The 12,308-nt window shown below is 27.3% G+C and overlaps 1 protein-coding gene across 2 annotated transcripts in view; it reads left to right on the forward strand.

The window, feature by feature from the left end:
• Positions 1-6,425: 6,425 nt before the first annotated feature.
• Positions 6,426-12,308, forward strand: part of LOC107450955 (pre-mRNA-splicing factor CWC22 homolog) — an 18,344-nt gene continuing 12,461 nt past the window's right edge. The window contains exons 1-3 of one of the 2 annotated variants that reach the window (XM_016066903.4): positions 6,426-6,729; positions 7,972-8,108; positions 10,927-10,987. In XM_016066903.4, the coding sequence (XP_015922389.1) occupies positions 10,955-10,987 (33 nt within the window). In that variant the 5' untranslated portion in view covers positions 6,426-6,729; positions 7,972-8,108; positions 10,927-10,954. Of the gene's footprint in view, positions 6,730-7,971; positions 8,109-9,283; positions 9,349-10,926; positions 10,988-12,308 lie in introns of those variants that run through there. The other variant, XM_016066900.4, reaches the window with a different exon arrangement.

The raw sequence follows: 12,308 nt of genomic DNA on the forward strand, positions 1-12,308 counted from the left end.
AATTGAGCATATGCAGGAGTTAAGTTTCTGGTACTGGTGAATTAGCTACAGAAAAAGCTATATCATGCATGCACAAAACATGTTCCCGAAAAGAACATACAGGACCTCTCAGATGAAAATTTAAGCAAAACTCTTTTCTAAATTGATTTGAATTTTTATTACAATAATGCAATTGTTCTTCAGCTAAATTTAAAATATAGTTAAGGAATATTCAACTATTATCATTATTTTACTATTATGTTATTTTACTCATGATAATATATAAAAAAAAGTGTATACTTGTCTCAAATTTCAATTGCATAATTCAAAATTAAAGCAATAAGCACAATGCTGATAATATAAATACTTACAAGCTAGAGACACTGTTTAGTGCCAGTGTTAGAATAAAATTGCTTCCGATATCAAATTGAAAAGTTATAAGCAGCCAGATTTTAAATTCTTTGATTACACTCAAGTAATACTATAGAAGATTTCCAAAGTTTTATCAATGCATATATCATGCCTGCTAACCCTAAAATTCAGAAAATTTACTTCAAAGTTGCGGAATAAATTATACACTTCAGAAATAAAGTGAACAAAAAATGATGAGAAACATTAATACTATTTCCAAACGTATTTATTTTTTAAAAAAAAAACACACAATAAAATAAACTTCATTCAATTTTAAAAGCAAAATATTCTTATCTTCATTGTTTTGCATAAACATCTCGATAATCCCTTGGTAAGATTTTATTTTAAAATCGTAGTTGAACGCAGACTCTAATTTGGGTTTACGGCTACTAATGTTCAATTCCATAGCCTTGTAATTTGGAGCCCAATCCAGAAGACAAGGGAGCTCCTGGATTAATTATTGGGAGCAATTTGCCTTCGTGGAGGAATTTTTGATGGGACTAACTCGCATTGGCGTGACATGGAAAACCACGAAAACCTCCCACGGTTAGCCTGACTTCAAGGAAGTATTAACCTGTGATCCGTCTACCACTGAAGATATTTTACGCCAACACTGTGTCAGTTGTAAGACAGATGCGGAATTCGTATCGGACATTCATTACTTAATTTTCTAATATTTACTTAGCATTTCATAGTTCTAACTGTTAAGCCTAGGTATGCGTTGTATGAAAAAAAATGATTACACTAAATTGTACGAAACTATAAAATTGTCAATTTTGTCACCAAAATCAACAGCTAAAAATAAATGCCCCAAAGAATAGCATCTTTTCTTTAATTTTTGAAGATTATAATAAATAATGTATAAGTTTAAATTTATTTTATTTGAGTTTTACGTTTTCGATTCATTTAAACAAATTTTCTTCTGTTTTCTATCAAATGTAGATAGGCAGGCAAACATTTACACAAAAATGGATAAATCATCAGAAAGAATCAAGATGATTATGAAATAAATTGAAAATAAAGATAAATGATAAGAATAAAGAGTTAAAAATCACAATGGATATTTTTCAGTTTACAATTGAAATATGCGATTTGTGAAATTAAATATTTGTTTTTATCTTTATTAGACAAAAATTTTTAAAAAAGTAAAGGAGATTTAAATAAGGAAGGCCTTAAGTTAATAATTCCTCCCCTTCTTTAAAAGAGTTAAAATGTTTCATAGCTGTTGAATTTGCTCACTAAAAATAGTACTAAATGTAGCTTCCATGTAAACATATTCTGTGTTTTTTCCTAGCATTTTTTCTTTTGTTTTCCCCTCCTTTGCTATATATATTTTCACAAGTATACTCATTTCAAGTACCTTATTGGAAATTATCAAAAGTATTGGTATTATTATACTTTTGTTTAAATATGCTTATTGCAAAAAGCAAATTAATATTTAAGTTAAGTAAAAGCAAAAATGCTTTGGTAATTTGTCAAATAACTTTTGAGTTAGATGAATGCAATGCACCAAAACCTATTTGACTGTCAGTCGAAGTATGAAGCTGTTTTTAACTAATCAGCTTTCAACTTCTCTCTGCTTTCCTACGCAATGAAACGTGATTTCCATTTCTTTATTCCAGTTTCCCACAATAGTGATTGACTATTTTCTATAGAGTTTTAGTTTTTTCCCAGATTTTCTTTTAATTGACAGCACTCCTATGATTACGTTCTCCATTGAATCTTTCTGTGATCTCCTGTGAACACTCCTTTTTTTATGTCCCACTTGAGAAAATTTTTTAAAATAAATATTAAAGGCAGAGATTAGGAAACACCGTGTATTATTAAGTCTTAAAATGAATTATGATAGTTTATTTAAACAGTTTTGGTCATTTGAACTCTTGAATGACTTGCATGGCTCATCACTTTCTAAACACCTGCAAAAATTCAATAATTGCCATATATGCAGCGTTTTTAAAGATAAACTCATGCATAGAAGAATAAAAATTAAAAATAATTTTTTTTAAATTGCGTAATTATGTTCTTATAATCTAGAAAAAAAATAAGCAAAGCAAAGAGATATCAAAATAAATAATACGTCCGTGCAAAGGATGGATATATAAATAGATATCGATTTCGACGCAACTATATATACTTGTAATCTGAGACAGAGCTTATCCAGAAATTTTTATAGATGTTAAAGAGCTATTGAAGAAAAATATTCCCGTTCTAGAGGATTTCTGTTTCGGGATAAATACTAGTTGCAAGAAAGAAAACTCAGAGAGATGTTTTTTCCAAAGTAGAAATGCAAATCATTCCTTAATATTAAGTTATTTCAGCATTAGTCAATGCTGGAATAACATAAATTTCTCAATTGTAGTTAACCCTTGTTATGTTATTGTGCTATCAAAGTGTTCTCTAATAACTGAATTAATTTATGTTTTTTGAATCGTTTTTAAATGCGAAAACGTTAAAACCTGCATATTCATCCCGTTTTAATGCGTTTATGTAACCGCTGAAGCTCGAAGGACGTTAATGTACCAAGATAATCTGCGGATTAAAGAGGGTGATCCGTCAAAGTACGGATCAAACGTTTTTTACTATTTACCTAAATAATGGACACATTAACGTCTCTGCGTCATTCAAGTTCAAAACTATGTTTCTTCCATTCCATCATCGAATTGTATTGACTTTACTCCTTAGATACTGAAAAATAAATAAGTGACATAATTAGCAATTTTCTTAATTGTTTTAATATTTTAAACCAGGGGTGTCAAACTCAAAAGCTAACTTGGGCCAAATAAACAATGCTTAACTTTAGGTGGGCCGCGAAAAAAAAATCAATGTTCATAGAAACAAATATTTTTATTTTGAATAGCACATTGCAATAAACATATATAAAGTTAAATTATTTTTTGATACTTGACATCTCTTCTCTGCTACTATCTTTCCTAATTCGGGAGAAATTTTTTTGGCCGAGACTACTTTCAAAATTGACCCAACATGAGCGTTATTAATACGATTTCGGACAGGAGATTTATTTCCATTCATAACAGAAAATAATTGCTTGCACTGAAGAACTTCCAAACATGGAAATAATTTCATATGCGAATTTTCGAGTATTTTCAAACCTTGCCGGTAAATATTTGTAAAATTCAGGCATAACCACTTCAATGAATTTTGCCTTCAAATTTGAGTCGCACTGAATCTCAATCACTTCCATTGGCATACTACTGGGTACTGAGTCTATATTTTTTGAGAAAATCGACGAAAACAAACAAAACTTGTTATCCGAGGAATTAAAATCTTTAAACCTTGTTTCAAATTCCGTTCTAAGATTTCAAATTTTTTCTGCGTATTTTTGATACGATGCAGTATCCCTGGAATGGCAGGTGCCGCAAGTCAATTAGAATTTTGCATTTTCGTGCGTACAATTTAAAATGATCCGTATAGTTTATAATTAAAGTATATTATAATTTCATATGCTAGTTTCCTTTCTAATTCATATTTCTAATTTATTTTTACTTTGCGTCGGATATATTGACTGGGCCACAAAGATGTTCATCTCGGGCCGCATGCGGCCCGCGGGCAGCTAGTTTGACACTACTGTTTTAAACCATTTGATTCTTTGTATTATAGCTTTTCAAGCGATTAATGGTAAATTCTGCCGACTATTGTACTGATAGTTTGATGTAGTAATTTTATTGTTTAGATAGCAAAAAATGTGTTAATTGAATATGTAAGTTTATAGTCTAGTTACTATAGAAAAAAAGGTTATTATTTGAAAAAGATTAAAAAATGTTTTCTTCTTCTTTTGACGAAAAGGTTTCTTTGCTATTATAATTGATTAAAAAAAAAAAAAACTCTCCTACTCTTCTCTGTACGTTTACCCTTTTCTCATGGAAATGCTTGTGACTTAAAATGTGGAATTGAATTTATTCTACACAGACAAAGATGTATTGTTTTTTTATGCTTTTTGTCACGCTGAACTGTATGAGATCAATCCTGAGGCGATCGGACTAATAGTTATAAAGTTATATGGGTTTTAAGTACAAAAAGTACAAATTGGTACTTGTACCTATTTACGCATCTAATATTTCTATTTAAGCAATTGAGACATTATTTCCTATGTATTTTTTTACGTTAAATCGAATGAGACTATAAACGAGCCAGCAGAACGAATCATACTAAATTTGAAAGCTTTATGTATAAACAGTATTATTTTTAACTTGATTTATATACAATTTTTTCTTTGCTACCTAGTGGCTATCTAATGTCCTAATGAAATATTTAAGACTGAATTGAATGAAATAACATTCGATTTGATAGGATAAGTTTTGAAGGATTAGTTTCAGCTAATATGATTAGTTTCTACTATTAGTTTTGAAGTTATAAGGGTTACTATTAGTTTTGAAGTTATAAGTTCCCTAGTCAAGCTAATAGAATTAGTTTTGACCATTAGTTTTGAAGTTATAAGAGTTTTCTTCATGTGGAGTGTAATTCGAAAATAAGACGTTTTATGCATAAAACCAGCTTCAACTTTTAAAATACTAGACATTATGATTTGTGTTTGGCATCATTAAATCAAGTGATTAACACATAAGAAACAATATCGCAATTTTCTGTATAGGAATATAAGATGTGTAAGTAAGTGCAATCACAAAATTGTGCTTGTTGAACATAAAAACCTTATGACTTCTAAACTATTAGTCCGATCGTCTTGTGATCGGTTTAATTTAATTCAGTATAAAAATTACCCGAAGTCTTTTCATAACAATATAAAAAGCGTTCATAAGTCATGTCAAAAATATTACTTTTTATACATAATAACACTTGCAACTCCTGAACTATACGTTTTGTTGACTCGTGTATAGCCTTATCATTCGATATAATAACTCGATTTAATGAGATCTTACCAAAATGTTTAGAAATATGTGTTCGTGGGATTTGGAAGTGAAAGCATAATTATTCCGTTTTTTCGAGAGAATTCTACTGCTTCAATATTTTTAGTGTATTGCCCAAAATCTTACCATAGAGCCAAGATGGCTCAGGGGATAGAGGTTTCGCCTTTAAAGGAAGTGAACCGGGTTTGAATCCCAGCGATGGCTGGTCAATACGAATTCAGCACTCAGATCGCACCGACCACAGTGGTGACGTAAAGTATCTTCAGTGGTAGATGGATTATGGGTTAGAGTTCTATTGCCATCAAGCTAACCTAGGGATGTTTTCGTGGTTTTCTTCTTTATGTAACGCAAATGCGCGTTAGTTCCTTCAAAAAGTCCTCTACGAAGGCAAATTTCTCCGAATACCATATCCCAGAGTTCCCTTGTCTCCTGAATTGGGTTAAAAGTTACAAGGCTGGGGTGCTGAACATTATTAGTCGTAAAACCAAAATTGGGTCAGCTGTTCAAGAAGGGTTATGAAAAAAAAAAGAAAAAAAAAGAGGAAGCTTACAGAGAAGAGTTGGAGAGCTTTCAGAACAAGACATAGAGTCTTATGAAAAAAACGAAAACTTTAATTATGTTACTGTTGTTCTAGCAAAGTTGTTATTTTTTCTTTAACGAGTGCTACATAGTTTAAAAAAGCACTTCAATAGATCATCCTAGTTAATCTGCATGCTTGATGGATAATCTGCAGATTAACTGATTGTAACTAACTGATTAACTGATTGTAACTGATTGAACTAACACTTTAGCGGTAACATTTACAAATATCTATATTGTAAGTCAGTTTTAAATAATGAATGAGAGATCTAACATTTTGAAGAATCACTTAGATATGAAATATTATTTTTTAAATTTTTTTATAATCATAGTATTACATTATCAAATTTATTTCGCCTAAAATAATCATCTAATTATAACGCAAATATTTTTCGACATTGATTATTAATTTATGATAACATCATTAAGAACAGATGCTCTCTCTCTCTCTAAGAAACTCTCACAGTTCCTTACACTTATCGATATTTAATCTCGTGAAATAGTTGTTTATAGAGTTACGTCAAGACGTATGGTTCTAAGTGCTAGAGAGATATCAGTGTAATCTTTCAAGAAATCGTTCAGACGAGTTTAAATTTGTTCACACCCATATTTTTGGTTGAAAGAAAATTTGCTTTACGCGTTTATTGACTTGCTTTGTTAATAAGAATTACATTAATAATTGGAAATGGATAAATTTTTAAAATTTTTACTTCCAGTTTTGAAAGACGATGCTGTTTTTAAGTTTTTAAGTGAATCACATCTTTATAAAAACTATCATGAGCTCTAAACGTATCTAATCGAAATGGAATATTTCTTTTTGCGATATAGATTATATTTTCTTGCAAATGTTTCTGAAATGCTTCATAAGATGAGGAAAGTAAGGTTTATATTTTTATTTATGTATAAAAACTGAATTCTAAGTATTATTTTTTAACTTGTTACATTCTGAAACGTAACAAAATAAAAAAAATAATTAATCTGGTTTTTTCAAACAATTAATGAGGTAATATTGTAAAATATTGTAAAGGTAGTATTATATTTTTTTCCTGTTTTTTACTTCGTAGCCTTTGAAAGTATTAATTAAGCTTAAAAATATGATTTTTACACTATTTAATAATCAATTATGTCAAAAACAAAATAATGTTAAATGAAATAAGTTCTTTAATAATTATTAAAATATATTAATTAGCTGTCATTTGAATTAAATATTCATGAAAATTTTTTATACCTATTAATATGTAGCACTTAAAAACATTATTAAACAAGCAAAATTATTTTATGAAATTTATTTATCTCATTCCACATAAAATAAAAAGGAAACTATTTTGCATTAGACACAAATAATGCTTTTAATTTTTTGAATTTTTTCAATCCTTTTCATTTTTATTAATGAGATATTAGTTCTGAAATGTCCTTTGGTTTATTCAAAGCGTAGTTAATGAATTAAATGCTTTGTTTGTGAATTCACAACACTGTTGAAATGTTTTTAATTTTCTTCTCCTTTTTGTTCAGTTTTGATTTCTGCTACCAAATTTTTTCTTTCTATCTACTATTGTTTTAAGCTAATTTGTTTTCTGATTATTTGATTATAGAGAATTTGTTATTCTGCAATATTCTTTTTCAAAGTTGGTTATAATGACATTCTTGTTATTCCTTTTTCATTATAATAATAATCTTGTATGTATTCTGTTATTAAAAATTGCATTTGATAAAAAATAACCATATTTTAAGTATAAACCCTTTTGTTTGAAACAAACTGTGATAAATTAGTTAAGCTCTATGTTGTGTTCATTCGCATTAATTAATTAGCATGGAAATTAATTAATATGAAATAACGCACGAAAACGTACTTAGATTAAATTCCACTGATTTTCAGTTGAAATAACTGTATAGTTAAATAAAAAATGACCTCTAAATATCAATATAGTTAAGTCTTCTTTGATAGTTTACAAAACCTTTAGCAATATTAACAAAACTACATGATAGTTTTGTTAATATAGCTAAAGTTTTCTTTTTAAAAAGTATAATGATTACTTAGCTGGAGGTTTTTGATTTTGTTAACAGTTTGTTTTATTTCATATTTTAAGAATTATTTTAAAATTTCAGGATTTTTTTACAGCCCCTCACACCTTTAAAGTCAAGAAATATGTGCAAAGGTAAACAATGAAGATTAATTGCATATTCAGAAACCAGCATGGAACCTACTTAAAAGCCATAAAGTTCCTTCTATAACATTCATATTTAAATGTGCAAATGGTTTGTATACTATTAATTATTAAAAATAATAGATAATAAAGGAAGGTTGTTTAGATACTTATTAAAAACAATAGCAGCATTCACATCACATCGAGAAACATAACGAGTTGCAAATATTATAATAATTAACATGGCGGATCCCAATGGAAACCAATGTTTATAGGGGCGTAATTTTTATAATGATTATATGCGATAAATAAGTTAAGCTCTATGTTGTGCTCGTTTGCATTAATTAATTAACATGGAAATAATTTTATTTAAATCAATTAATATGAAATAACGTACTAAAGCGTGCTTGCATGAAATTCCATTGATTTTTAGTTGAAATAACTGTATAGTTAAATAAAAAAAGGATCTCTAAATATCAATATAGTTAAGTCGTCTGTGACAGTTTACAAAACCTTTAGCAATATTAACAAAACTACATGATAGTTTTCTTAATTAATCTAAAGATTTTTTTTAAAAAAGTATAATGATTGCTTAGTTGGAGGCTTTTGATTTTAACAGTTTGTTTTATTTCATATTTTAAGAATTATTTTAAAATTTCAGGATTTTTTCACCGTCCCTTACACCTTTAAAGTCAAGAGATATGTATAGAGGTAAACAATGAAGATTAATTTCATATTCAGAGACCAGCGTGGAACCTATCTAAAAGTCATAAAGCTCCTTCTATAACATTCATAGCTAAAGGAACAAATGGATTGTATACTATTAATTATTAAAAATATTAGATCATAAAAGAAGATTGCTTAGATACTGATTAAAAACAACAGCAACATTCACATCGCATGGAGAAACATAACGAGTTGCAAATATTATAATAATTAACATGGCGGATCCCCACGGAAACCTAGGTTTATAGGTGCGTAATTTTTCATTAACTGTGGAAATTTTCTGTAAATGTAACTAAATTGGACAAAAACATAAAAATATTCCATGTGGAAAAAAAGACATTAAAAACACATCCTTGATTAAAACTTTACTCATAAGCAATGAAGAATTTATGCTAAAATATTTCGATATATTTTTTAATATAATCAAAACTTAAAATAATAATTTTACTTTAAATAGATATTAATTAATTATAAATTAAAATTAATAGTTTGCCACAATACTAAAATTTTATAAATTACTGGCGCAATTTATTGAAATTTTGTGTTTGGGGTTGGCAGTGGGTTCTGGTTTGGCGGTTTAAATGCGTCAAATTTAGTGGAAATTACTATACTCATCTATCCCTCTGGTAAGTTCCCTTTTAAAGAATACTCCTGTAATTAAGAATACTCTTGTAATTAATTAATGTGTGCAAATTTATAAATTACATCATTAATTAAAATATATATCTTGAATTGTATCTTTTATTGCATAAAAACAAACAATTATTATGCGTATTATACTGGCTCTTATGAGCAATCTTTTGATTGCGTCATTGTAATTAATTTTACATGCATCCATTTTACATGTCAAATCTGTAAATAATCATAATTCTAATATTTTTAAAATCACATTCGTGAATACATCAAGAAAATTACAGTTAAGTTTTATTGCTTGAACAGTTGAAAACAACTCACGTTTCAACACGTTAAAAACACTACACTAAAAGCAACTTAAGTTTTAAGTTTTACTTAATAAATGAGTATTTCAGAATTTTTCATACTTTATGCTTATGTTAATTAATTCATTGTCTTTCTTTTAAATCTTTAGATATATGTTTTTCGTAATGTGTTTGAAAAAATAAGTTTTACGAAATTTAGTATAAGCACTGTATAACTTAACATTCTTATTTCTAAATGTGTTATTGCTTGTAATAGTTGGTTGGAGGGATTATTTTCATTCATTTCATGAATTGTTGAATGCATTTAGTTTAATAACTTTTAATAAGAAATTTTTTAATATTTATTTCAATAAGATTTTATAAAATTTTGAAGATTTTTTTAATATAACTTTTTTTAAACATTAATAATAATGATAAATTTTTAAGTTGGTAAGGAATTTCTTAAAAATCCTAATCTGGAAAATACAAAATTATAATTTAAATACTTTGCTAGCAAATGAGATATTAAGATTTTCTTTAAGGTCTTGTTGTTAAGTTTTTCACGTAATATTGTAATTTTCACAGTTATTATTTTAAAGTAATACTTAAATGGCAGTTATTTGCAGAAAAGATATTTAATTGCAAAACGTTTGAAAAGCTGTCATTAATCGTCAATTTTTTTTAAATGTAGTCACACATGTAACACTTTAATGTTATATATTTGAACAGCATAAATCAGCAAATAATTATTTTACGGAATATGACAATTGTTTGAAACTTTCATTAATATAGTGACATTTTTCTTTTTAAATATGCATTTAAAAAAGTTTACAAAAAGTTTAATTTTGGAGTATGAGTTTTAAACAGTATTATTTCCTACATGTCAGTTGACCTGATCTTCCCTCCTTTTAAACCATATTCAGTAGTTAAAAATAAAATATGTATTTATACATATTTTAAACTAAAATAAATATGCATACATGTCACGTGCAATCGCATGTTTTTAAATTAATTGAATTAACAATTTAAAACTTTGAAATATTTTTGTAGAAATGGTGTGTTTTAGTTTTAATTTCAGATTCAATTTCACATAATAGATTCTTATAAATTTTAAAAATTTTGAGCAGTTCATATCAGTTTTTTGAAACTAATATTTACTCTTAAATATTAGACCATGTTTATGGAAATTGATCATATTTGCATCAAGTGATTTGTTTTCTTTTGCATTTGTATTTATTTTATCCACTAATATGCCTCATGTTATTAAATTTTATTTTATTTTTTCAGAAACTGAGAAAGAAAATTTTTCAGAAAAATGTCTTCAGGAGATGAGATGGATGTAGATTCTGTAAGTTGCTTTGTAGATGTAATATTATTAAATATTATTAATTTACACTTTAAAAATTATTTTATTTCCCATGCGATTTGAAAATCCTCTGTGCTTGTATTTTATTAATCAGTAAATACCATGTTAGTTTCTCCAGGCATTTTATTGCAAAAATTAATTTGTTGCTGAATTGTGCTGTCTTAAAGTTCTTTAAAATGCATTTTGGTTTGCATTTTATCATTTTTTAAAAATGTACTGTTCATATTTTAAGTTTCATTTATTTAAAACTGGTAGAAAGTAATGCGTTAAATCAAATTGACAAACTGACATTGCTTTTATAAGCTTAAAAAACCTAAAAAAGAACTCATGCATTACATAATGTGACACATTGGGTATATTATACTGTGTTTTACTAGATATATTTGGTAAAAAAACAAAGTTTTTGCTTTGTGTAAAATAAGCATGCTTTAAATTTCAAGAAAGAAATTATACTAAACTTACTACTGGGTTATTAAAGAACTGACAGAACTATACTATTTTAATATTAATAACATCTGGAATAAATGTGCACTCGTCTTGTCTTGACAAAATGGATTCTGAAACTTTAAAGAAAAAAAAGTAAAATTTAAACATGCAAAGGATAATTGACGAAACTCTTTGTACTTAAGCAAATTTTATAGAAAAAAAAACTTAAAAATAAGTTGCCATAAATTCAAGCTTTGTTAAGAATTTTGTCCTAAAATGTAAATCAGCAGCTATTGATATGCTTCTGAAAAAGTTTTTGTTTTCTTGAAGAATATTTATTTAAAATGCTACTTCAAGCTAAACCGTTTAGAATAAATGCAGTTTATCTTAATATAATTTATAATACAATTATAATTTAAATTAAAAAAAAATTTTAGGAAGGAAAATGTTGAATTCAAACAGGAATTAGAACAATAAAAATATGCCATTTTTTCTCTTTTGTATTGAATTATGTGTTCCCAGTTTATATCATTAAGACTTTGCTGCCACTTTAATAATTTAGGCTTCTATAGGTCCCCAATTGAAAACAGGAACTTTCAACTATTAAAAAGTTAGAAGTAACTGAAAACAGAGGGACAACTTTTTCTCCTTTTAATTTTTAGCAAAAATTTTTTTCTTCTTTTACCCTCACTTGTTTAATTGATGTTTTGTTTCAGTACAGCAAATAAGAGTAAACGGAATAAAAACACAAACAATAGTAATAATTTTAATGATGAAAATTCTGCTATGCTCAAACTCATGGCCAGTGTTATGTAATAAAAATTAAAGTAGTATATATACATATATATATATATAATTGCTTGTAATAGTTGGTTGG

The sequence above is a fragment of the Parasteatoda tepidariorum genome, chromosome 2 (genome assembly GCF_043381705.1).
Source record: "Parasteatoda tepidariorum isolate YZ-2023 chromosome 2, CAS_Ptep_4.0, whole genome shotgun sequence".
Lineage (NCBI taxonomy): Eukaryota > Metazoa > Arthropoda > Arachnida > Araneae > Theridiidae > Parasteatoda > Parasteatoda tepidariorum.